The sequence below is a fragment of the Thamnophis sirtalis genome, unplaced genomic scaffold (genome assembly GCF_051295495.1).
Source record: "Thamnophis sirtalis isolate CommonGarterSnake01/CBP01778 unplaced genomic scaffold, rThaSir2_p1.2 scaffold_4, whole genome shotgun sequence".
Taxonomy (NCBI): domain Eukaryota; kingdom Metazoa; phylum Chordata; class Lepidosauria; order Squamata; family Natricidae; genus Thamnophis; species Thamnophis sirtalis.
Genome location: NW_028261384.1, coordinates 36930101 through 36956931, shown reverse-complemented (window position 1 = coordinate 36956931; position 26831 = coordinate 36930101). Strand labels below are relative to the sequence as shown.

Here is a 26831-nt window from a genome sequence, read left to right as displayed (position 1 = left end):
GCCAATGAAACATTGCTCATAGTAAAGGCAAGTAGGTGTAATGAGTTAGTTTTCTCATAATGTGACCTATTCTGCATTCATACCTAATCATTTGCTTTACAATGCAAATAATCCTTTTTTTTTTTACTATGACTCATATTATTCAATGGAGAATAATTATTCAGTGGCTTATTACTGGCTGAAGTTTAAAATGTGAAACTTTCACCATTGCTTGTTACTGGTCTTTACTTTATGAATAAGTGTAAAAGTGTAAAACAAGTGTAAAATGTCTTACCAAGTTGGCATTTGCTTTGTCCGGCAAGCTATTGTAAGTATGAAGAAATAATTGCATCAGAAACATCCATAATTAAGGAGGTTCAATATGGTGGACCCAATTGCAGATTGAAATCCTTCCCATTTCTATTTGTGATGCTGCTGTATGTTTTAAGAGTGGGTCTTTGATTCATGGTTGTTCCTGTCATTTTGTTCCCTTGCAGGCCTGACCCACATGTTGGTTATATAATATAAGTATAGCCAAGGTAACTGATAAAGCAGATAAAGTAGCTAAATCATGAGAAAAGTTATACAGGCTAGAAAAATATGCCAGATTTTTATGATACAAGACAAAGCTTAAATTTCATGACTCCGACATCCCCAAATAATTTTTCTGAGAAGCTCAGAAACAGATCATAACGGCATTAGTCTATTCTTACTATCTTTCAGCAACTTTTTTAATGAAAGAATAAATTATCTCTGAGCCGAAAGATTCAATAAAACCTTAAACAAGTAATCACTAAAGAAAAAAATTTTCTCTGTGAATTTTCTTGAAAGCTATCCAGGCTTAGTTGTGGATGTCATGAATTTAATGCAAGTGGCCTAAAATAGTGCTTTCCTTGGCAGCTCGGTTTTATTAGTTTTGTGTGATGACTTGGCATTCTAAATTTAAAAAGAAAAAAAAATCTTTTCTGCTGTCATTAATTATATACGACCCCTAATTTTATCAACATTTTTTAAAAAATCAATCAATTATTCTGTCTTTTATTTTTATTTTTTAGTATTATTACTGTTTTAATGCTTTTATTTGCTGGTCTGTGACTAAGAAAGTTTTTGATTGGTTGGTTACCAACATTGATCATATTCACTCTTACATCTCTTTTTAAAACCAACAAAACCCAAATATTATATCTCCTCCTAATACTATGTATTGCTAATAATACAGGGAAGGGAAGATTTCTTTGGGATGCTTATCTTGCTTTCATTATGTGAGTGTCCAGATACTGTCTGTATTGTATTCTAAAGTTTATTTTTTATACATTTAATTGATTACTTTATTATTTATTGGAGTTTATATGATTCACACACAAGAGATCTGCATCTATACAGAACCACAGTCAGAAGTTAGAAGTTAAAACAATGATTGGCAAGCATCCCATCTTGCTTGACCCACAAACAGGCAGGGGTCCTACTGAACATGGTTGATTTGTTGTTGATCTTTTAAAGTTAGCATATGCATTTTCTCTTCTAGTAAAATTATTTAGTTTTTCTTCCTTACTTTCTTTCATTCATCTCTTTTTCAAAATTGCTTAGAGTTTCTTTTCAGAATACATTTCTTCTTTTCCCACACAAGAAATCAAGATTTCTGACATGGTCTTATTTCATACATGAGAATACTTCAGAGGCAAATGTTCTTATCTAATTTGTTTGGCAATGACTTATGTAATTTTGTGTAGGTAAATATCATTTAAATGCATACTTATAAACATTGGTACACATTTACTAAACAATAAATTGCAACATTTTTTTCTTATTTGCAATATTTCCAAGTGCTTAATTTGCATTCAGAAGACCTTCAAAATATTAACATATTTTCTTGACCTTGAGGTTTAGCTCACATTGAAGAAATACTGGTTAATCACTTGTTACTTCAGTTCTTTGAATAGTCCATGAAAATTCATATACTCTACTTCCTATTTCACTTGATCTCAGGTGACCTCCTGGTCTTTTGGAACTCTGTGTTATCAAATTGAAAGGCTAGGGCAAGAACCTAGTAACATGGTATATATAGGGAATGAGATTATAGAAGATTCCTAATGGGCTTTATATAGGTACATAAGTCATGGTGTGAATTCAGATAACCTCTTTAAACTACAGTTACAGGTAAGTACACAATTATTGTTTAAATACATAAATGGACCTGTGGATTTTCCATAAAATATTTCCTCAATGGCTACTACCAATGATGGTTAGATTATCATAAAAATATCCTTAAACCTATTATTTTTTTCATTGTTTCTCTAAATAATGTTATTTAATATGGATCCAAGTCTTTTACAGCTTAAAAGAAGTTGCGGTCGTTAAACATTTTGTGGCCAAACAAGATAATCTGCAGAATTCTGATGTTGTATCCTTCAGTGACATAAAGATTCTACTTATGAGGCTGTCTTTTTGGAAGCTGAAGCAGTTTCTATTTAAATCATCAGCCGAAGTGTGAATTTATCTGTGACATTTTTAAGATGGTTGAAGAAGCCAACAGTTTACCAGTGATTCTCTTGTGGAACACTAGCTAATTTTGGATTTACAGCAGATAGCATAGCCAAGATTAGAAACAAAAAGCTTTTAAATTTGGGGATAAAGAAGACAAAAAATATGATAACTAAATCATAGTTTGATTTAAGAGCATGTCGTATGGGGGACTTCCTAATTTGATATAACTTCCATAAATTAACAATATGTTGTAAAGACCAAGGGTTCTGTTCTTATCTTATTCATAGAAGCAGTATCAATCAAGTTTAAAAAAGCAAAAAAATATCAAAGAACATAAATAGTCAGAAGCACTCTTAAATTGATATATGATACAATTTCATGTAATAATTGATTCTGAATGAATATTTGTTTAGTATAGGACTGTAATTACTATTATACTATGAGATTAGAACTTTCACAGCAAGTTAATATAATAGATAAAAAATAACAAGTGCACTCCTGGAGGACTGAAGGGGAAAAAAACCTAATAATATTATACTTTAATTATTAAAAGCATTTAAAATGTTTTTTTCTTAAATGAATTTTCCATAAAAGCATTATAAATTTTTTGACTATATTCCCTTTTGAAACTGATGACATAAACAATTATAATGAAGGGATAGCAGTTTGGTATAAATTATGAAGGAATAATTAGGTTCATATATTAGTAGTTTTCGTCTTTGCTCGGGTTGACTATAGAAGTTCTTATTACAGCATTGAAAACATTTTGTACTGAACAAATGAATTACATCTAGATTTAATAGATTTAATAAAGGAGCATTGAAATCATTAATCACTACTGATTTTAATTGGCATGCACCAATTATCCAACCTAGGATTGATATACTCTTACTTTGACAATCCAATGAATTGCTGAGAAAAATTCCAGTTCACCCTCTGTTGCTCAAGGTTGTTGGTGATTAAAAGTATAATGTGGCCAAATAATCTTATAATTTACATATGATTGTCTCCTTAATATTTTGACATGGAGTGTGTTGTAGATTCATTTCAATGTATTTATTTAAGCAACTCTGGGTAACTCACATTTATAATCAAACCAATAAATAAAACAATATAAAATACCGAAACAGTGAAAGAATAACTAAAGTGATATTTAGTATTGACATCCGTAATGCATTGGTAGAGTTGGTATTCTATGATAATCCAGTCAACTTTAATAATTTTAAATTAGAAACATGTTTATTAAATTTATTTTATAATAAAACATTTACTATATTGTTTTAATCAATAACAATATTTTCATCTATAATATTTCCTTGCCAATAAATTGTAGAATTTTCCTGACTCCAGACCTGATTTTGTCTTTATTTCAGATTCTCAAGAAGGAAATTACAAATCTGAGGTCAATAGCAAACCAAGAAAAGAAAGAACAGCTTTCACCAAAGAGCAAATCAGAGAGTTAGAAGCAGAATTTGCCCATCATAACTACCTCACCAGGCTGCGGAGATACGAAATAGCTGTGAACCTGGATCTCACTGAAAGACAGGTATGGATAGAGAACAAACTAATGGTGTTCCAAGCGAGGTTGTAAGTCACCTCATATTAGATCAAACCAAGTTAGAAATAGACAAGAATATGCAAAATAAAATACAATTATAATGCAACATTTGTATAATGTATATCCGTACTGGATAACAATAATTACCATTTAAAAAGATATTTCTAGAATTAGCACGCTATAGCAGCATGGTGAATTAATTATCTTAGTTTTTGCCTGATGGAGACACTGTCCATTTATTCACCCTGCCTTCTTTCTCTTAATGGCAACATGATTCCTTTTATTTCTTTTATCAAATCTCTCTAGTGTTATCTCCATTCATACACTTCACTTAATTCTGGCATTTAAAATAATTATGAACAGAATTGATGTTGATGTTGCTAATAAAAACTGAGCCAGATGCTTGCTAAGTATATACACCTTTGTTCATACATGAAACTGGCTTTCACATGCTCAGGAATAAGATCTTCTGAGACAGACAAAATCGGAGGAAGGATTATGCTATGTTCTGTGGCTTTGTTTTAATTAATGACTTATTGCTATGATGCTACTATAGTTTAAATAACCAGATACAGTATAAACAGAAATAGTATAAATAAACAGAATCTCATATAATCTCATACCAGGTATTAATTATCTATTTTTTGTGTGTGTATTGCATTAAGCTATTAGATGCTGAGCTTGTTGATCAGAAGGTCAGCAGTTCAGTGGTTTGAATGCCTAGTGCCGCGTAATGGGTGAGCTCCTGTTACTTGTCCCAGCTTCTACCAACCTAGCAGTTTGAGAAAAATAGAGACCACTTTGGTGGAAATGTAACAACACTCTTTGTGCCTTAGGCATTTAGTCATGCTGGCCAAATGACCACGGAGAAGTCTTTGGACAGTGCTGGCTCTTCGGCTTAGAAACAGAGATGAGCACTGCACCTAGAGTCGGAAATGACTAGAATGCATGTGCTGGGGAACCATTACTAAGCTATTTATTCTCTGTTAGAAATGAATTTTATTTAAGTAACAGAGAGCACACTTTTCAAGCAATGTCATTAACTAAAACTAAGCTCTAGAACAGTAGCATAATGCTTCCTCTAACAGTTTCAAAAGATCTTATTCCTAAGCATGTGAATGTTTCAAAAATCAGTTCCTGAAAGACCCACATATGAGATCCTACGTAGCTGATATTTATCAGTATAGACAGTACTGAGCTAAATGGCCCAACATTTCACTTCAAGTTTTTCTAACAAATTAAAATTGCATTTAGGATTAATTCAAGGGATGCCTTGAATTAAGCTAGACTCTTAGTGATTATGGATGTATTTATATTCCTTTCTTGATTACAGTACTGAAGTGATTTGCCATTGTCTTCTATAATCTTTATTTTTATATTCCATCCGGCTCTCATCCACAGCCCCCACATTTTATAAATTTATCCTATTAAATAAAAATTTAATACTAACCAGGACAGACCTTACTTTGTTTCTTCAAAATTAGCCAAGGTCAGCCACCTACTGGTGGCTTATTCAAATCACAAATCAGCCATGAAATGACTATAAAGCCATTGATCTGGGATTCATACTGTCAAATATAAATCTATTATCTAAATCTATTGATATTCAGATGATATTGAAGCAATTCAAAAGGTGATTTTAAAGGAAACCCATTTATTTATATTAACGATAAAAAAGAAGATAATGTCTAAAACAGAAACAAATCACATTAATTCTCTACACTAACAAAAAAGCACCAAGGGATCTTCGAGGAAAAAAATGTATGCAGCATAAAGAACAACATATGTATTATTAAATGTAATTTAATTGATCTTAGCCCATTACATCAGATACAACAGTTAATGAACAAATTGACTTTAATCCAAAATATTATTAGATCAACAAGAGAACAATAATAGAAAGGACACTGAAAGATATAATTAATACAGGTAGTCCTTGCTTAACAACCTTAATTGGGAATAGAATATCCATTACTAAGAAATGCACTCAGGTAAAACATTATATGACTATACTGCTTAGTGATGATAGTTTTGGTAGTCATTACGCCAGGATCTCACACTTCTTCTGCCCCACCTCTGCTTGCCTCTACTTCCTCTCACCTACCTATGTATCCCCCAAATCTATTCCCTATTGGCCATCCTCGTGCTGCTGCCCTGAGTGTCCTGGTGCTCTGCACTGTCCCCTCACTGTCCTAGTCTCTACCCACTGTCATAAACCTTTCTGCCCCAGTTTCTTTTGCCACCCCACTTTTGCCATTTGCTTCCTCCTGCTGCTGACATCAGGTCTCGGTTGGCCTTTTGTGAGGCAACTGATAGCAATACAAGATCTTCCGGAGGCGACGTGCAGCCTTCCCAATGCCTCAGGAAGACCTCAGGCTGATTCATGAAGGAGAAGACCAGGCTTCCCACATCAGCACTGGGAAGAAGCAAAAGTCAGCTGGGGCAGTTAAGAATGGCAGGAGTTGGAGTGAGATTGGCTGGGGTAACAGCGTGCAGGGCAGTCAAAGGAGCACAAATGGAAATAGGTATGCAGAAGGAGTTAAAATCTGAATCATTTGTGTGGATGGGCTCCAAAGAACCTAAATTTGGTCCCATGAATATGTGGGTGCTGTAACAATCATAATGTCAAGGACAGATTATAATTATCCTGTGCTCAAGCTTTTAATAGGAAAGTTATGGTCACAAACACACACTCACATGCACACACACACACACACACACACACAGAGAGAGAGAGACAGACAGAAAGAGAAAGAGAGAGATACAGAGAGAGAGGCAGGGAGAGACAGAGACAGGGAGAGAGACAGACACAGAAACAGATACAGAGACAAAGAGATAGACAGATAGAGACAGAAAGATAGAGAGGCAGGAGAGAGAGAGAGAGAGAGAGAAGAAATGAAGCAACAAATGAAGCAGCAGAAATGATTGCGGTGTCCCCAAAGCAATCATTCATTTTTTTTGTGTAATCTTTGATTACACAATAAATAATTGATTATGTTGCTGCTGCAACACCACCAGCATAATTTGAGATATATCAGAACTTTACAAGCTCTCAAGGGAGGAAGTGAGTGAGAAGAGTCTATAAACTGCTTTTTTGCCGAGATATTTCTCTCTCACTCTCTTTTTGCTGTATAATTATAGAATTCTCCTAGAGATGGAAGGAGATTTTTAAGATGCAAAGTATATATATATTTAATTTCTTGTAATTTTTTTCTTGGATGTATACCTATAGAATTCTCAGATGGGAAAGTTATATGCAAATTATTTTTTCCTTTATCTTTTGGGGGAGTGGAAGCTGTTGTATCAAATTAGCTGCAATTATTGATCAATACAGGTAGTCCTCGACTTACAGCCACAATGGAGCCCCAAATTTCTGTTGTTAAGTGAGTTTGCCCCATTTTATGACATTTCTTGCCACATGAATAGCTGCAGTTGAGACATTGTTAAGTGAATCTGGCTTCCCCGTTGACTTTATTTATCAGAAGGTCACAAAAGTTGGTCACATGACCCTAGGAGAGTTGTCAAGCATGTGAATTTTGATCATGTGGCCATGGAAATGCTTCAATGGTCATAAGTATGAAAAACTTCTCAAAAGCCACATTTTTCAGTGCCGTTGCAATGTTCACTAAATGAACTGTTATAAGGTGAGGACTACCTGTAGTAAAATTTGTGGGGTTTCAAATAATTTGTATTCAAAAGTTACTATATTCATTTCCTGCTTTTTCTAAGGAAAAAGCAAAAAGATTTCCATCCATCTTTGTTTGGACATCTTCCATATGCATAGGAACTATTTTCCAGAATTCTGAATTCTGGTGTGCTATTCTAGAAATGTTGGGACCAAATATCTGAAGAATGCAGAAGGTCTGGACTTGTGAAAAAAGAATTTTGGACATTTTTCTTTTGGTTAGAAAATTTATGTCAGTTAAATATAATAAATATGCAATGAAACTTTTGCTTTATAACATCAAATGTAAACAAGCTTTAAGTAGCTTCCCAACTCTGCATTCACAGAATTATTTGTTTTTGTTGCATTAAATAATGCGAATAATGAGATAAAATTATATGTACATACCTGCTGACACTGATCCATCTTCAGGCACCTTTCTTGGAAGCCATTTCACCTTGCTATAGCAAGCTGGTGTATTTTGCAAAAGAAAGCACTGGTCTCCAATTGTCTTTATTTGAAAGTCTACACATGGGACCTATTTTGTCAAGGTTCGTTATTATTATTTTTTTCACAGATCAGAAATGCAAATAGTGTAAATAAACAACTGGTATTCAAAATTGTGTGGAAAAATAAAGACCAGGTTATCATGTCACAGAGAGAACCATGGGAAGAGAAGCTGTTGGGTTTGAATCCAAATAGAAGAAACTCACAGTCAGCCTAAATGGCTTATTACTATCGTAATAACTATGATTCTTCAATTAGAATAAAGATTGTGTCCCAGCCATACAGACTCTCTGGAAAGTTGTACTTGCCTTGGGGGAGTCTGACGTAGCCATAATTGTTCTTAGAAAAATAAAATAAAGCAAAACAAATTGATGCCTGCAGCCCAAAGTTTTCTTTGGAAATGTGCCAGCTGCCTAGAAAAAAAAAAAAGATAAGATGAGATGGTGGCCAATCCCCTAAAGGGATAAAGTAAGTGAATAACATCCTCAACATAGCTTCTGATAAATGGGAGTTTAGAGAATTGCAAATTTCAGAACGGGCCATCTGAAATTTTAAGCATGCCTATGAAATCCCATCATATTACAACCAGTAGAAATATGATGATTGTCTTGGTTGAAGAGATAAGTTAGACTCATGTGAGACTTAGACTTCTTTTGAGACATTTTCAAGTAAATTAGATATATTGATAACCCTTGCATGATGTTTATATTAGACTGCATAGAAGCAATCTAATATCTGGACATGATGAATCAGAAAATAATTTAAAAAATGATTATATAAAGGGACTCATGGTTCTCTCCAAATTTCAAAAGCGTATAGTCCATGCTACAGGTAGTCCAATTACAACCGTAATTGAGTGCAAAATTTCTGTTGCTAAATAATATAGTTGTTAATTAGCAATAGTAATAGCAATAGCCGTTAGACTTATATACCGCTTCATAGGGCTTTCAGCCCTCTCTAAGCGGTTTACAGAGTCAGCATATTGCCCCCAACAACAATCCGGGTCCTCATTTTACCCACCTCAGAAGGATGGAAGGCTGAGTCAACCCTGAGCCGGTGAGATTTGAACAGCCGAACTGCAGAACTGCAGTCAGCTGAAGTAGCCTGCAGTGCTGCATTTAACCATTGTGCCACCTCGGCTCTAATTGAATTGAATTTTGCCCCATTTTATGACACTATTGCCCCATTTGTTAAATAAATCACTACAATTCTTAAGTTAGTAACATGGTTGTTAAGTGAATCTGGCTTCTCCATCGACTTTATTTATCCGACATTTGCAAAAAAAGTGACCCTGAGACACTACAACCATCATAAATATGAATCAGTTGCAAGTATTTGAATTTTGATCACATGACCATGGGGATGCTGCAATGGTTATAATTATAAAAAACTGTCATAAGTCACTTTTTTATTGCTGTTGTAGTTTTGAATGACCATTAAGCATATGGTTGTAAGATGACCCCTCATATACCTGTCTAAGGGAAATAACAATATAAATTGGAATAAAAAAGGCTTGTTAGAATATATTTCACTAGTTTTAATGAAGAATCAGCAAAGAATAGACTATTCCAGAATTCTTCAGCATTAAGAATCTATACGTAACCTTTCCAGATTAAACACACGAGATTCTAAGTATATTAGAGTAGATTTTCTGGATTGGAAAAGTTGCAAAATAGGATTTCATTAAATCAACAAACTTTAAAAGTATAAGAAATATCTCTGGATGAAACATTAAGAATTGGAAAAACTCTATAATGAAGAATAATTATATTACTTCTGTATTGGCTGTATTAAAAATGTTCCCAATAGTTTATCAGAAACTTATGGGACCGTCTATCTCTAAGGGTTACAGGTTTATACCTATTTTACCATGTTCACAGACTAGATGCACTCTAGATCCCTTCTCCCTTAAATTATCTTATATATTATCATCTTGTGGGATCAAGGAAGCTTTCTTTAAGTATTTCAGCACTTGCCACATAGAACACCTTGTCCCAAGATATTCTGATGTTCTTACATTCCCAAAGGTGGTTAAAAGTGACCTTTTCTCCCCTGATATAATAGATATGGACATTTGATAGGACTTTCTTTTTGGTGCTTTGATTATTTGCTTGTGATTTTATATAATCTTTAAGGTAAGGAGTTTTATATTTCTTATATATAATTCAGTTCCATTTCAATGGTATTTTTTTTAATAATTGCTTTTCAAATTAAAATTCTTTATTATAGATCAATAATTCAGACTACATCATACTCACTACATAAAACTTACAACATAAAATAAAATAGGACATGCACAATAAAATAAGGCATACATGATAAGAAAGTATAAAATCACACATTGATTTTACAGCCACGATATAAAATGATAAAATATGTATGATTATAAATATAAAACATACATATAAAAATCACAATGCAACTATGATTTTTATATTTATAATCATAAATATTTTATCATTTTATATCAGGATTGTCAAATTTGCGGCCCATAGGCCAGATGTGTCATGCACTGGCACGTCCATGCCCGGTTTAGCGAAGGGGGAAAAATTCCCAATATACTATGTGATGCCACCATGATGACACTAGTTTTATATGATCATGTATATTAGTTGTAAATATTAGTAAATACTCATACATTTTTTTAAAAAGATGCATACTTATTATTGCTTTGGCCATTTATACTTTATTTAATATAAATATTTAAAACATATATGACTTAATCCTTTGTACAATAATAGTAGCAATTCAAAATGAAAATTGTTTACTTTTTCATTAGGTTTTAACTAGGAGTACCATACTTTTCATCTTTTTTAAAACAATTGCTGGAGATCTTATTCCCAGTTTTGTTCTGCATTGGTTTAACTCTGAATATTGTGATTGCTTTTTTTTTAAAAGATGACAAAAGGTATTAATCCATGTAATGATTTTCCCTAATTAATTATTGATTACCTCACAGAAAACGTATTTTTAAGTATGAGCTACTTCCTGCTGGGAATAATCTACTGTATTCTTTTTCTTCAGTTTTAGTTAGGCTGAAGCTGCAATAAAATTGTAAATTTTCAGAAAATACTGTAATGAATAACAATAGCATCTCCTCTTCCCAAACTGATAACTTTATAAGTTCACAGAATTTAAGATGCTTTCTTTTCAAAAGATTGGGTACTTCGTGGACTTTTCCTGTTTAGGATGTTTTTTAAAGTGCTGCTAGGAGGATTCAGAATCAAGTTTAAGAAGAAAATAATGAAAATCGTGGATAATAGTTTTTTTATCTTTTATTTGTGAAATCTGGTCCCTCTAGAAACATTGTAGTTTTTCAGACATAACCCTTTTTACACTTCCATACGGATTGTATATTGAGGGCATTAAAACTATTCTCAAATAAAGAACTGTAAAAAATTAATTTCAGGCTGATTTCGCTTACTTTAGGAACAAAATCCCACTAAACAAATATATTTCTATAGAATTGTGGTATCAGGTTTGATTCTTTGTCAGATTCACAAGCAATTTTTATAAAAATAGTTGCATTTAGAATAACTTATGCTAATAACCTGGTTTAATCAAAAGTAGATAACCAATAACCAATTGTGGTTATTCCCAAGTAGTAGCACAAATGTGTAATTTCATTTAGGGTTCTAAATTACATCGGCAGAATCCAAAACAATATTAAATCAAAATTCAATGTTGTTCTGTAAAAAAAATAAGGCTCTTGTTTTAAAATAAAAACATTGTTCCAGAGGAACTTTTGTCTGAACGTATTGTGAACAGATTATAAATACAAACTAAAATTTATACTAATCCTAGCAAATTAGGATCTAGAACACACTGGATTTTAATTCTTCCTTCCTCATGCTGCACATAATCAAATTGACTTAGGAAATCTTTTGGACTAGATTTGGGACAAATGGAATAGATAAAAAGGAGAGAAAAGTGAAAAAGGTTCATAAGCAAAAGTACATCCTGATAAAGTTGACTATAACTTAAAATATTTTCCAACTATAAATGTAAATATACCGGTACATAACTGTCTTGATCCATAAAGCTATGAAAAATCCATAGTTGGCATTACTAGGACCAATAAAAATGGCAGAAAAGGTGGGTAAACATTTAGTTTCTCCAGAACTTTTCATCAGATGCACAACTAAAAAAAGTTAGCATGAAATCCCAAAACCTAAAACCATGTAGTCTGTATTTCTTGTTAGTTTTAAGATATAATTTTTACCTTTGTTAATGGTAAAAGTGTAATTTAAACATTTTAACATGATTTTAATTATTTTGCGAATTGCTTTAAAATGTAACTGATTTTAGAAACACAAGTTAAATTATATTTAACTAATATATAATCTGGCAGTATTCAATGTGGTGGCCAGAATTGTATGTTGATATACTTTTTATATTGCCCCAACTACATGATTCATGTTTTAGTTCCACTAAAATTCAGATAGTCCTTGGCTTACAAGAGACCATTTAAAGTTATAATGGCACTGAAAAAAATGACTGATGTCCGTTTTTCATTTATAACTGTTGGTCACATGATCAAAATTCAGATGCTTGGCAACTGATTCATATTTATAATAACTGCAGTGTCCTGGGATAATATGGTCACCTTTTTTTACCTTATGACATGCCAGTCAATGTGGAAGCCAGATTCACTTAACAACCATTTTACTAACTTAATAACTGCAATAATTCACTTCACAACTGTGGCAAAAGAGGTCGTAAAATGGGACACAACACTTAAGTCACTCAGCAACAGAAATTATGGGCTCAATTTTAGTTGTAAGTCAATAACTATCTGAATATGGAATATACAGCAATTACATTGATTTGTGCAGGATAAAGTTTGACTAACTAAAGGGATCAAAATATTTCAAAAGCAAAACAAACTTACCCATTTATTTTTCTAAAAATAAAGAAAAGGAATGCATTTTTTTTATTATTCTTATTTATATAGTTTTGATTCTGATTTTCAAGTATTACGGATCTGTAGGAATTTAAGAGAATTCATTAAAGCATGTATGAATTCTGAGAATTCATACATGCTTCCTATTTCTGACACGTTACAGTATCATATATCCATTCCATTATTGACTCATCATGAAATCCAGTGGAAGTTCAGATTTCATCTCTCTAAATTTGATCTCTGGAGGAAATAGTATATGAAACATCCAGGATGTTATATTTAGTACAAGTGATAAATGGAGTTCAAACCTATTTATTTCCAAAGGAGATTTATGTAATTTGTTCTCTAATAAGTAAGATGTAAGAATTTGGCAGTCTAACTACCTAACATCTACTTGAAAGTAGATCCTACTGACATGATAAGACTTAATAGTGTTAAATAATTATGTGCAGTATTGCAGACTTACAAAATATTTGAAAGCCTATATTTTAAACGACTAGCTCAAGCCACTAATTATAAATTCAGTTTAAAACCAATAATTAGCACGTGACAGCCAATTTGTTATAGTACGGTAGTTAAAACACCAGATTAAAACTGGGAGACAAAGAGTTTTAATCCCATAATAAGACCCCAAACCAGCTGGGCCTGTCACTCTCTTTCTTTCAGGCCTAGAAAGTAGGAAGCAGCATACTACTTCCAAAAACTTACCAAGAAGACTGCAGTCATAGAATATTTTAAGAGGTTAAGGTGAACTATTTCAATTTTACGAGATATAGATTAGAGGTGGATTGCTCCCGGTTTGGTCCGGTTCAGCTGAACCAGTATTAGAAGTCAGGCCTCGGTCGCAGAATCAACAGTGGCCCAGGCCTGCCACACTCCTGAACTGGTCCCCTCGCCACTGCTGGGCCACCACCATTTTGTTTTTTAATGCGCATGGGCGAAGAACAATTTTGTGCATGCGTTGTGCATGGGTTACGAACCGATAATGAAACTGGCAGCAACCCTCCCCTGATCTAGATGCTTTATGATGTCAATATAATTTTACAATAATTGTTAGAAGTTTTAAGAAATAATCTATGAAAAGGTAGTAGTAATAGATCAGAATGGGTTGAAACGAATGAAAATATGTCTGCTAAGAGAATGCCAGGCAGCCTCGTAATTGACTTAAATATCAATTTAGGTTTCTGTGTTTTAATTGAATTCCAAATGGAGAAGATTGAGAAAAAAATAATTTTTATTATTGTAAAAATACCATTACTTTATTCCATTATTGCTTACCAGCTGGAGTCAGCACATATTGCACAATGTAAAACACAATAATTCACTATTTAATTTATTCTGTGCTGTTCCATATGATAGTTCAATAGATTTTTTAAAAAATCAAATTATTAAACCACCTTTCAAAACATATCTAACACAATAGCATTTTAAAAGACCTGGTTGCATGGTGAGCCTTAATTCATTTTCTAACAAAGAAGAAGACATAAAGTTCTTCCATAGTGCGGGAATTATCTTCAGCATGTTGAATGAATTGGCTTCTGAAAGCAATTCCATCGTTAAGATAATTCTTAATACTTTAATTCTTTAATACTTAATACTGGATATTACTTAGTTTGACTTGATAAATGTGGACTTTGCAATTACTCTAACAGCCCAGTTTGGTATAGTGGTTAAGACATCAGACTAGAAACTAGGAAACTGTGTGATCTAATCCAGCTAGCTGACCTTGGGCAAGTCACTTTTTCTCAGACCTAAGAAGGAGGTAATAGCAGACCACTTTCAATATATTGCCAAGAAAATTATATGGAGTAGTCAAGGCATTCACCAGGAATCAATACTGACCTGAGAGCACATATATAAAATTGTTCAAATAATTAAGATTATAGTGGAAGTGGCTTTTCAGCTTTTTATTAGAATGCAGAAAGGTTTTACTGATCTGTATGAAAGAAGTATGAAAAGGACATGGTGGCTCAGTGGTTAAGATGCTGAGCTTGTCGATTAGAAAGGTCAACAGTTCAGCGGTTCGAATCCCTAGTGCTGTGTAATGAAGTGAGCTCCCATTACTTGTCCAAGCTTCTGCCAACCTAGCAGTTCAAAAGCATGTAAAAATGCAAGTAGAAAAATAGGGACCACTTTGGTGGAAAGATAACAGCAATAGCAATAGCAATAGCAGTTAGACTTATATACCGCTTCATAGGGCTTTCAGCCCTCTCTAAGCGGTTTGCAGAGTTGGCATATTGCCCCCACAATCTGGGTCCTCATTTTACCCACCTCGGAAGGATGGAAGGCTGAGTCAACCCTGAGCCGGTGAGATTTGAACCGCCGAGCTGCAGAACTAGCAGTCAGCTGAAGTGGCTGCAGTACTGCACCCTAACCACTGCGCCTCCTTGGCTCTTAACAGCGTTGTGTGCATCTTCGGCATTTAGTCATGCTAGCCACATGACTACGGAGACATCTTTGGACAGTGCTGGCTCATTGGCTTTGAAACGAGATAAGCACTCCCCTACAGTCGGGAATGACTAGCACATATGTGTGAGGGGAACCTTTATCTTTACATTTACCTATGAAAGAAGTATTCATTTTTATTATGGGTTTATTATTCTCTTTATCATGGGTTTATTATTAGTATTTCAATTTATTATGGCTGCCTATAAAGCTCCCATGAAGCAAGCTGTGGCAGTTCATACTAAAGATAACTATATCTATAAAACATGTCAGGGGTTCTTCAGGATACTACTTCCAGGCCTGTGAACAGAATCAGGAGGAAGACCTAAAAGATCTTCCAAAACCCCAGGAGACTGGATATCATAGGTGTCTCTGGAATGAAGCTGCTGCAGAGAAGGTATATTTCTTGGCTTAATAGGAGGACAAGTTTAATTGAGAGAATCTCAGGTGAATCTCAGAAGTGATTGGAAATAGGCAGTCTGTCAGATATTGCATTCCTATGCCATGGGTCAATTATCAGACTGATTTTTATAGCCCTTTTGTCCCTTATCCAATTACAAGGCTTTAAAGTCTTTCTCAACATGGACCCTTGGGATCTTAAAGTTCAAACCTGTAACTTTAGGCATGCAAAGCTTATGTTCAACCATTGAACTATGGTCTTTCCACTTATCTCCCTTTGGCTCAATATATACTTCATAGTAAAGCAGGATTTATTAAACAAGGGTTGATGAGTAAGCCAATGGCTCAACACTTGTGTGATAATGAGTCGCAAATAAATCATAATATGCTTTTGTGCCATGTGTGAATCTAACCTCTGTGTCAGCTTTGAAATCTAATACATAAGTTGGACAATTCAGTCTCTAAATTAGAGCACTTGCCCTTAAATTCTCTTCATTAAATATGAAAGTACTGAAACTCATACCAAGAGAATAAGAAATTAATTGACATTATGCACAGCCTGGTCTAATGGAAGTAAACGTGAATAAAAGGCGTTAGGGAGAAAAGGATTGTCTTGTTTTACACAAAGTATGTCTTGATTTTGCCAAAAGACATCTAAATTTAGAGAGAGCTCAGATGGTTTAACTTATGCTTTCTTCCAGGCGTTGCTTGTATGTGCTGGCCAACCTAGCTTCCCTTAGATTGACTTAGACTCCCTTAGGCTTACTCACTTCCTTAGATTAACCAACACTTGCCAATTTACACCTCTTTTTACATATGACCTTTGCAGTTTGGCCTATTATATTTCAAGAAATTTTATCTGTTTTTCCATTCTCTTTGTGATTCTTCTACAAAAGACAATGGCTGAGATATGTACTCTTATGAGCAGAAAAAAAAACCTGAAGTCTGATTAGAACTGACCAGCCCAATTTTTCTTCCTCTGGAGAACATTGCCATAAAAGATTATTATTAAAAATTTGGCAGAACTTGCTCTTCCACTTCAATTTCCTTGGGTCCTCAGAGGGTCCTTGCCTTGATTCTTTTTATGTATGTGCTTTGCTAGAGTGAATTCAGCTAAGATATGTCTAGCTGCCCTGTCTTTGCCCAACTCTACAAATCAGCTTGGACACATAAAACACTCCATAGTGCAATTAAAAACTCAGAGTTGCCTCTAGACAAGATGGGTGGCATATAAATATAATAACTAACTAAATAAATAAACGTTAATAGTATTTGCTACTTTGCATGCATTATTATATTTGACATTAGTTTACTCATGTTTACATTATATTTCAGGCTTGTTTTCTTCCCCTATTTAAATTTCTCAGATATACAGAATGTTATTTTTCCTTTCTCATTAACAATACTTCCTTAAAAGTTGCAAAACTGAACACATCTGCTCTTCAGCTATCTTAGTAATTAAGGCTGAAATTTACCAACTGATTCATCTGAAAGCTATTTAGTTTGACCAAGCATCTGTCCTTTTGTATTATTTCTAACTTCACTGTGCCAAAATACAAGTTGATATATTCTTATTCTTCTTATATTCTTTTGTGATACAATTCAGATTTTACAGGGCCTTATATTTCCTTCAATAAATCTTCATAAGATTATTTTAGAGTTTCCAGTTTAGGATTGGGGGTGGGGCGCTACATTTTGACATAATGGAAGATTGCTGTTTTTGTATCATCAGTTTTTGTTTCCACTAGAATTCCACTTAACTTACAGTCATAAGGGAAACCAGAATTTCCTAAGCAAGGTTGTTGAATCACACATAATTTTAAAATTATTTTTTATGGTTGTTAAATGAATCATGGCAGTTAAGTGAAATGTGGTTACTTTTCCCTACTTTTTGGAAGCTGGCTGAGAAGGTCATAAATGATAATCATATGTGCTCAGCATGCTGCAACCGTTATCAACACATACCAGTTGTCAGGTGTTGACTTTTGATCCTATGACTGTAGCAATGCTGTGATGTTCATAAGTGCAAGTCGTAAGTTACTTTTTTCAATGCTATAACTTTGTAACTTTGAATGATTGCTAAATAAATGGTTCTTAGTTGAGGACTACATATGCTGAATAAGGATATAATATTTTCATTTATCATAGTGATAGTAGAATAGTTAAATTTTTTATCTTGATTTGCTCATTTCTCTTGAGATACATTGCTACATTGTTCATTTTATAGAATATTGTATATATTATATTAATTGTATTCTGAAAAGACAGGCAGTTTGGTTTAGGGTTAAGGCACCAGGCTAGAAACCAATAAATTGAGTTCTAATGCTGCCTTTGGCATGAAAGCCAGCTGAGTAACTTTGGACTAGTCATTCTGGCTGAGACCCTGACATGATGGTTGAACAATAAGCCGCTTGGTCAATTTCTGTGACAGCCTGTGGATTAATACTTGGTTGATCCAAATAAAAAAGCAGATTTGCACTTGTAAGAAAATGGTAAGAAAAAAAACCTATAGCCTGAGAAGTTTGAATAAATGCATATGATGTCATTTTGGACACAAATACATCACATACCTTTGATTTCTAATTGCTATATATATTCAAAGGGAATACAACTGTGAATATAACTTTATCATCACTCCAAAAGAATAGTACATATAAAACAGTAAATAAACACAGTAAAAATGGTTTAGACAATCCACTTTTTCCATCTTATCAATTTAGAGCTGACATTCCAATTGAAATCCAACTGTCCTCACATTTAATACTGCCATGGTCACATGATCAAAACCCACATATTTGGCAACCACTACGTATTGCGATGATTGTACTATCCTGGGTTATTTACTGTTACCAACAAGAAAAGTCAATGGGTGAGACCATATTCACTTAATAACTATATGATTCACTTAATGACCATGGTAATATGTTTAATGATCCCAGTAAAAAAAGTTGTAAAATTGGAGCCATATCACTTAACAATTGCTTCATTTGGCAATGAAGTTCCAGTCCCAATTATGTTTGTAAGTGGAGGACTACCTGTATGTGTATATATATTTGATGCAATATATAAGTGGCTGAGCATGCCTGTCAAGTGCCACCCTTCAAAAATGTACAGACCAGGAAACAAAAACAATTGAATTAATAACTGATTGTTTATTAGCAGTAGTCTTTATATATTTGTTTTGCGCAACTATCCTATCCTAACTCATATATCCTATCTTCTCCTATCTTTTATCATTTCCTATTTCCTATCATCTCCTATCTGTCAACCTAACCTAATCTATCCTATCTCATCCAATCCTACCCTACCTTACCCTAGCCTATCTTTTATATTCTTTCATCTTGTTCCTCCTCTCTTCTTCTCTCCTCTCTTCTTCCCCCTCCACTCCCTTCTTCTCTTCTCTCCATCCCATCCCTATCTGCTATTTTCTAACATATCCTATATCTTATCATTTCCTATAATGTCCTATATCTTATCCCCTATCTTATCTCCTATCACCTATGCTGTTCTGCCCTGCCCTGCCCTGGCTTGTCCCATCCAGTCTCACCCCACCCCATTTCCACCTATCCCTTATCATCTCCTCCTTCTAATTCAGTGTACGTGGAGGAGGAAATTATGTCTTTCTATCTGATAAATACAGCATGGATGTCTCCCTCACTTCTCCAAACATTTTTGTTCATTTGTGGATGAATGCATAAACTATCAAAAAAGGATTTGATAAAATACCAATAATCAACCCACAGTTTACTAAATTCACTGATTTTACATCAACATAATCATCCCAAGCATTATAGTTAATGCAGGTAGTATTAGCCAATACATCAACATTTTACTAGAGGAAATTCACTGTGAAAAGTAACATGAATAATTTACCCAAAGAAGTACATGAAGAGAACAAGCATTATGAATCTTTTGACACTGTTTCTATGAAAGCTTTTGACAGATGGTGTAACAGTATTTCTTCATATCAGAACAGCTAGCAATTAAATACATGCCTGCTCCTTTTGGCTCTGGCAACCTGTATAGAAGAAATGGTGTGTTCAGCGGGTGGAGAAGTTTTTTTTACTAATCTGAAATAACTATGCCCGATTTTTAGGTACTTAAGGTAGTCTAGTTACAATAGCAGCCTGACATAAATAAGTGAATTATACAAGCTTGCCTTATACATTTCAACTTTAAAATTAAAGTTAAAAACATCATCATTTTTAATAGAATTTAAACGAATTTCCAAAATGTATTCTTGATCTATATACATTTCATGAATATAAAATATGACTTTAGAATATAGAAATATTGTGGTTATTCAGCTCACAATACATCATGCTCTAAAAGTCCTCGAAGTTGTTTTTTTAAAGCTCCAAAACATGTATAATTAGCTATAACCAGGGATATGGCAATTTTCGCTTTCCACAAGTTTCCACTGTGCAGAATTTTATATACAACACTTTCTCCCTTAAGAATGACATATTCTGGATTTCCCAGGACCACAGTATAAATAATATATATTTAAGAATAATAAGGCTGTCTGCTTTTAGGGATGCAAATGAATGTCTGTGCTGCAACACTTTATAACAGTGGTGAGCTAATCTGTCACTTACTGAACGGTGGTGAAACTAATATTAATAATGTCATGTTGGTTCACTTTGGCAGAAAACCCAATAGGATCTTGGAACACTTTTCAATCCTCAGATGACTCAAATGTATTTTATAAATTCTTGATAATAAATACAATGCTTGCAACACCAGACAATCAGTTGGAAACTATAAATATAGAAATGGAAGCCCACAAAAATAGTTAAATAAAAATGTATTCAGATTGGCTTATTTTAAATTCCGTTTTCTGTTACCAATCTAAGGTTTTAAGCAACATATCCTTGGCAAGGCTTCTAACATGAAATAGGCATGCATTTTTATAAATATTTCCTAATAGATGCAATAGTTGCAATACCATAAAACCACTTGAAAACTATAAACACATAAGTACAAGAACCTTTATACAACAAGCATTTATTTACAATGACTTTATCCTAAATAGTTTCTTCCAGTGCATTTTTATAGGATACCATATGATGAGCCAGGTTGAAGAAAAATACCTCTTATTGCTTTGACACCAAGTTATGACAATTCGGTCTAGTGGTTAAGGTGCTGGCCTACGAACCAGGAAATCATGAATTCCAGTCCTTCCGTAAGGATGAAAAAACAGCTAGGTGACTTTGGATCAGTCAATCTCTTTCAGTCCAATCCACCTCACAAGGTTGTTGTGGGGAAAGTAGGAAGAGGACGGAGTATTAGGTATGTTAATTGCCTTGCATTATTTATAAACAATAGTAAAGATGAGATAAAAATCAAGTAAAGGTTTCTTTTCTCTTTTCAACAGGACATAAGGACCAACTGATAGCTCTTACCAGAGATCTGAGTGGATCTTCTGAATATATCCCAGAAATTAATCATAGGCCCATCAAGCCCTAGGGGCCATAGGTTGCTTATTTCCCATTTTAAGTGATTTAAAAGATAAGGAGTGAGCACCTGCTGTTGCTTTTTCCCCTGATAAGAGATGTGTGGCCATTTACTGATGGTGTTCTTGTTTGTTTGCATGTTCTGATTAAAGGTAAAAGTTTGGTTCCAGAACAGACGGATGAAATGGAAACGGGTAAAAGGAGGGCAACAGGGAGCTGCAGCCCGAGAGAAAGAATTGGTAAACGTGAAAAAAGGCACTCTGCTCCCATCAGAGCTTTCTGGCATTGGTGCTGCCAGTCTCCAACATACAGGGGACTCCCTGGCAAATGACGACAGCCACGACAGTGATCATAGCTCTGAGCATGCACACTTATGATAAGGCAGGAAGGAATCCTAGGTCTGTTCTCAGGAAAGCCATGTTTAACACAGTGAGCTTATGTGGACATTGATATATGCAAGTGACTGACTTTCTGACAATCAAAACGAAAGTAACTTAGGACTTACTATTTCTGCCACTCTTGAACTATTATTATTATTATTTGTGCTTAGATTCAGTAAGTGCCATGCCTCCCATGTGCCTTGTGAGTAGAAGCAGGAGATACATTTGCTTTTCAACATTCCAGATTCACTTGTCTTTTCAGTGACAATGGAGCAGATATTGTTGCTTTAGCTTGCATCAAACAATGACGTTGCTTTCCACACAGTGCCAACAGAAACACTGTCTCAAGAGGATAAGAATTGTATTTTAATTTGTATATATCTACTTTTCAGCATTTTTACTTTTCACTCATTTTTAGCAGTGCATTCATATTAGCTGACTGCAATAGTCACCCATGAGAATAAATGGCTTTTTAAAATCTTTTTTTTTAATTTTGTGTTTCAGAGTTGTAGAATACATGCAGACATTTGCATTCACATAACAAATAGTATAAATGAGTCTGCTAGTTGAAATCCTTATACCATAGACAAAACAAATTTTATGTTGCATTTACTATCAACTGCTGCTAATGGGAAATTATTAAACCTTGTTCCTCAAATCTTCTTACTTTCTAAAAGCAAAGTTTTGCTAACAGCAAAAAATTATTCTTTTTTAAAAAAGAAGAATCATGCCTATTATGAAAAGAAACGAAATCTTGATTAATAATTGAAAATTATTACTACAGTAATATAACAGGCATATGATTCTTATAGCTGGATATTATTCAGAGTAGTACCAGTACATCTAATAAAGCTGCTTCAAAATGAATTGTGAACAGTATTTTCTTACAAATGAGAAAGTTGTTACCTTCCATTATTTTGTGTTAGTAATCAGATATTAATTTTACAATATTAAGTATTCAAATTAATAAGGCAAAGTTCTCTGTGTAATGATCAAGTTTTATTAAATATGTTTGTGCATAGAACACAAAAAATAAGGATATTTTCTGCCCTTTTTTAAGCTTTTGTGTATATACAATGAAATAGGAACAATTCAAAATTTTAAACAAAACATTGATTGTACTTTGTAAAGGAAATGCTTAATAAATATTCCTTTTGAATAAGACTTGTTCTTCTTTAGAGTTTTATGGACAACTCAAAATATTAGAAACATAATATTCTCTCTATGTTTGCATTGTACAAATGGGGCACTTTATATTGGATAAAGCTTGATACAGTGGGGAAATTCTTCCCTCTAATAGGAAAAAGCAATCCAAAGGAAGCCTTTCGCCAAGAACAACATGGACTATGTTAAACTATTTTACCAGATTTCAGACAACTGAGAAATGGATATTTTTCTTGCACCTACTTTCTGGAAATGGAAGGAGGGAAATGGCAACTTTAAAACATGGTGTAAATTAAACAATCATATATTATGATCACAAATACTCAAAAAGACATAAGCCACCCAACATTTTTAAAGAAATGTTTGAAAGGATTTATTTTAAAGAAAATAAATTTTAATAAATAAATCCTACATGTAATTTAGCACTAATAATAATGTAATATCCCATATCATAGAACTTGTCAGAAGAATAATTTGGGGTTTCAACTTGAGCTGGGGCTATTCAAGATTAAATAAAAAAGAGATCCAGACAGTTCTGAAGAAGAAACATTTATTCCTAAAAGCAATGAGTTTGCTTTTAGGTGCAGCTGCAGAGAAATGGGGTACAGCAACCCAGTTTTAATAGGGGAGCTTGTCCTTGGTGTGGAAATATCAACATGCTGATTTTAGGGTGATGGGTGTCGGTGTCTGTATCTGTATGTTTCTGATGTTTCTTGCTTGCCAGTTCTGCTGGGAGTCCTAATTTAATTAACTCTCTTTGTATTTACAGACCCTATCCTTTGATATGTGGTTTAGGATTAGGTAATTTATATTAAAGGTTTGTGGAAGTTTGAGTAAAAGTTTCCTTTCCCCCCTTTTGCTATTTTTACTTCATTAACTTAGTTTCATCTTAACTGTCAATGAGTGGAGATGCTGATTCTAAGTCCATTGCGGATTCTGTTAAGGTTTTTAAAAAAGATGGAAACAGTATAAAAAATAAAATATATTTTGATATAAAACTACTCACAATTGTCCCCTTGTTTAGGTAGAGTGGTCCATTAGTTAACATTGTTAGGGGGGAAAGCAACAGCTCTGCAATCCTATGTTCTGTGGACTGATAAATTATTTTGGGAGGGAAATAATTTGAAAGGGTGAATAAAAGACCAATTATCACACTCTGTTACATCCAGTTTTTCCTGAGTTTCATTTCAGAGTAGATTCAGTTATAGTCTTGTTTTGACCATAAACATTGTTGATACATGGTACATCAATAATAATAGCATATAAAAGCATGTCAATAATTATAAGCATACAAATGAATATCCAGTTTTGTCCCTCTATATCCCCCTTTTCCACGAGTCCCAGTATAAACCCAATCAACTCAATTGCTCTTCAGTGGTGACAATCTGGTAGGTTGGTATTGGCATCCGTGGTGATCAGCAGGAAGAGGCACAGTAAGACATCAGCAGGCAGTTTGGTTGGTGAAAGCTTACCAAATCCAATGCTGTTTAATTTTCAGTAGCTTAGAGAACTTTTCCTGAAGTAACTGCAGTTTTTCCTATTAGAGTCTACTGATCGTTACAATTGTTAGCATTATTGTGAGGGGGCCAGGATCCCATTAACACTCACCATACATCTATAACACAGTAGAGCCATGCCTGTTATTAAGTATCCATTCATGTTGCACATTGATGATATTGGGCATTTTTCAGATCTATTATTGTAGTTTTCAATTATGTCCACCAGCAGGAAAGCACAACCTGCTTACCACATATGGGGTGTGCAAATATTTTATCTTAGGGAAAGGTTCCCTTGCTAGGTAGATTGGATGAGCCTCAACAAATTGAGATTCAAGGTGGCTTAATTTCAACGTGGCTTCCATTTCCATGGTCAAAGGCCATAGATTAGCAAAAGAATACTTTAAAAATGATCAGTGGTATAACTAATTTGGGCTTTTTTCAACCTCAGAATCTGGTAAGCCTCCTGTTTTGGGCTTTAGTCCTGTTGCCAGTCATACTATGATAGGACTATTTGCATTCTACTATATTGAAGTCTTTAAAGCAAGACTTGATTTGACTTTTACTTGAAGTATAAAGGTGTCTAATGCTTTCATGTTTCTTAATAATTACCCAGCATAAGATCTTGCAAAGCTGGGTGGGTTCCAAAGAATATATTTATTAATATCTATTTCTATGTTGCTTCCCAAGGCAAGAATGGGAAGCATTTTTTCATGTTTCAGATAAACTATTGTTTAATCAAATACTGCTTTCCCTCCTCCCTTTTCATCCTTGCCAAATGTCATGTTAAAGGACAAAGATAAAACCCAATAAATTACTGTCATGACCCATTTAGGATTTTTTTTAAAGGTAAAACACATGTAGAAGGTAAAAAAAATCACACACCTTTAGATATTTTTCTGACTAGCCCACATGGAGTCAACAATGCTGAAATGTTCCTGGGTAAGATAGTTGATGGATTTACTGATAGAGGATGGAATGCAAATTTGTCTTGGAGACAGCACAGCACATTAGACATTTTAGGCATTTTAGGCAACATGCATGTGTATGTTTAGGCAACATGCATAACGGTTTGCAGTATACAGTTGGGAAAGCAAAAATGTGCCTTTTTCCTATGGCTGAGAGAAAATGACTTGCCCCAAATCATCAAGCTGACTTTCATGGATGAGGTAAGACTTGAACTCACATTCTTCTATTTTCTAACTTTGTGGTTTAGACTTGGGGTCTCCAAACCCTGGCCTGTGGCCCACTAATGGGCCCTTCCCTATTTGGAATTGGGCCATGCAAGTAGGTGAGTGCTTGTGCAAACAGCAAATGCTTGCACTCGTGCAAGTGTTGGGTGCTTGTGCTCGCACATAAATCTTTATTCACTCAGAACCATCACTCTTCTTGTCAACACCTCTCCATTAATTAATTAGGAAAGAAAGACCACAAGACTCCATGTGTGGAAATCAAGTGTACTTTTACTAATTAAGAATGATTAAAGGCATAGCGAAGCGAAGTCTGATTATTTAGGCGCAAAAGCAATTGATATATAGAATAGCCCATTCCCCACCCCTTGGCATCACAGTTCCAGTCCAATCATAATTCTTCCAAGTGTCAGGTGTGAGATAACTTCAAAAGGCATCACAAAGATGGAATGTCGGTGCCGTTAGTCCTGGCGGGAAACACCCACGCATGCGTAGTCCGATCAGCCGGTGAACTCCAGAACCTTCCTCCAGCACAATGAGTAACCCCTCCCAAATACCATGCCCTCCCTCCCCGTTTCATGGCAGCTGAAGCGATAGCAGAGCAGAGGCTGACATCCGGCCGTCCCCTGGAAAAAGGCGGTCAGGCCTGGAAAACGAGAAAACACAAACAAACAGATGAACAACAAAACATAGAAGAGAGAAAAAGGGGGGGGGGAGAAGAGAAAATCAAGGTTTGTCAGGATAAGTAGCATAAAATTTCCGAAGCAGCCGGGGGGCACGAACATGGGATTTGTCAACCCATTCCATATGAGAGGGAGGAAAATGCTTCCAAGCCACTAAGTATTGGATGCGATTACGCCGCCTGTGGGAGTCCAGTATTGCACGAACTTCAAAGTGCCGTTCACCATCAATCAATAAGGGAGCAGGTGGAGGGTCGTCAGGCGGACGTAAAGTAGAAACACGAACAGGTTTAATGAGGTTAACGTGGAACACGGGATGAACAAGGTTGAGATGCTTAGGCAGCTGCAATCGAACGGAAACAGGATTGATGATTTTGATGATGGGAAAGGGACCAACATACTTAGGCCCCAATTTTTTGGACTTCTGTGTGGTTTGAAGGAATTTTGTGGACAAGTAAACCAGGTCACCCTCCCGGTACTGATAAGGTAGCGCACGTTTCTTATCAGCTTGTTTTTTATGAGCACG

The 26831-nt window shown here is 34.5% G+C and overlaps 1 protein-coding gene across 1 annotated transcript in view; it reads left to right on the top strand.

Moving 5' to 3' along the window:
* The window catches only part of MEOX2 (mesenchyme homeobox 2), a 54724-nt gene extending 31787 nt beyond the window's left edge, over positions 1–22937 (top strand). The window contains exons 2-3 of the mRNA XM_014076119.2: positions 3837–4009; positions 21548–22937. Coding sequence (XP_013931594.1) covers positions 3837–4009; positions 21548–21772 — 398 coding nt within the window. The 3' untranslated portion in view covers positions 21773–22937. The remainder of the gene's footprint in view (positions 1–3836; positions 4010–21547) is intronic.
* Positions 22938–26831: the final 3894 nt, after the last annotated feature.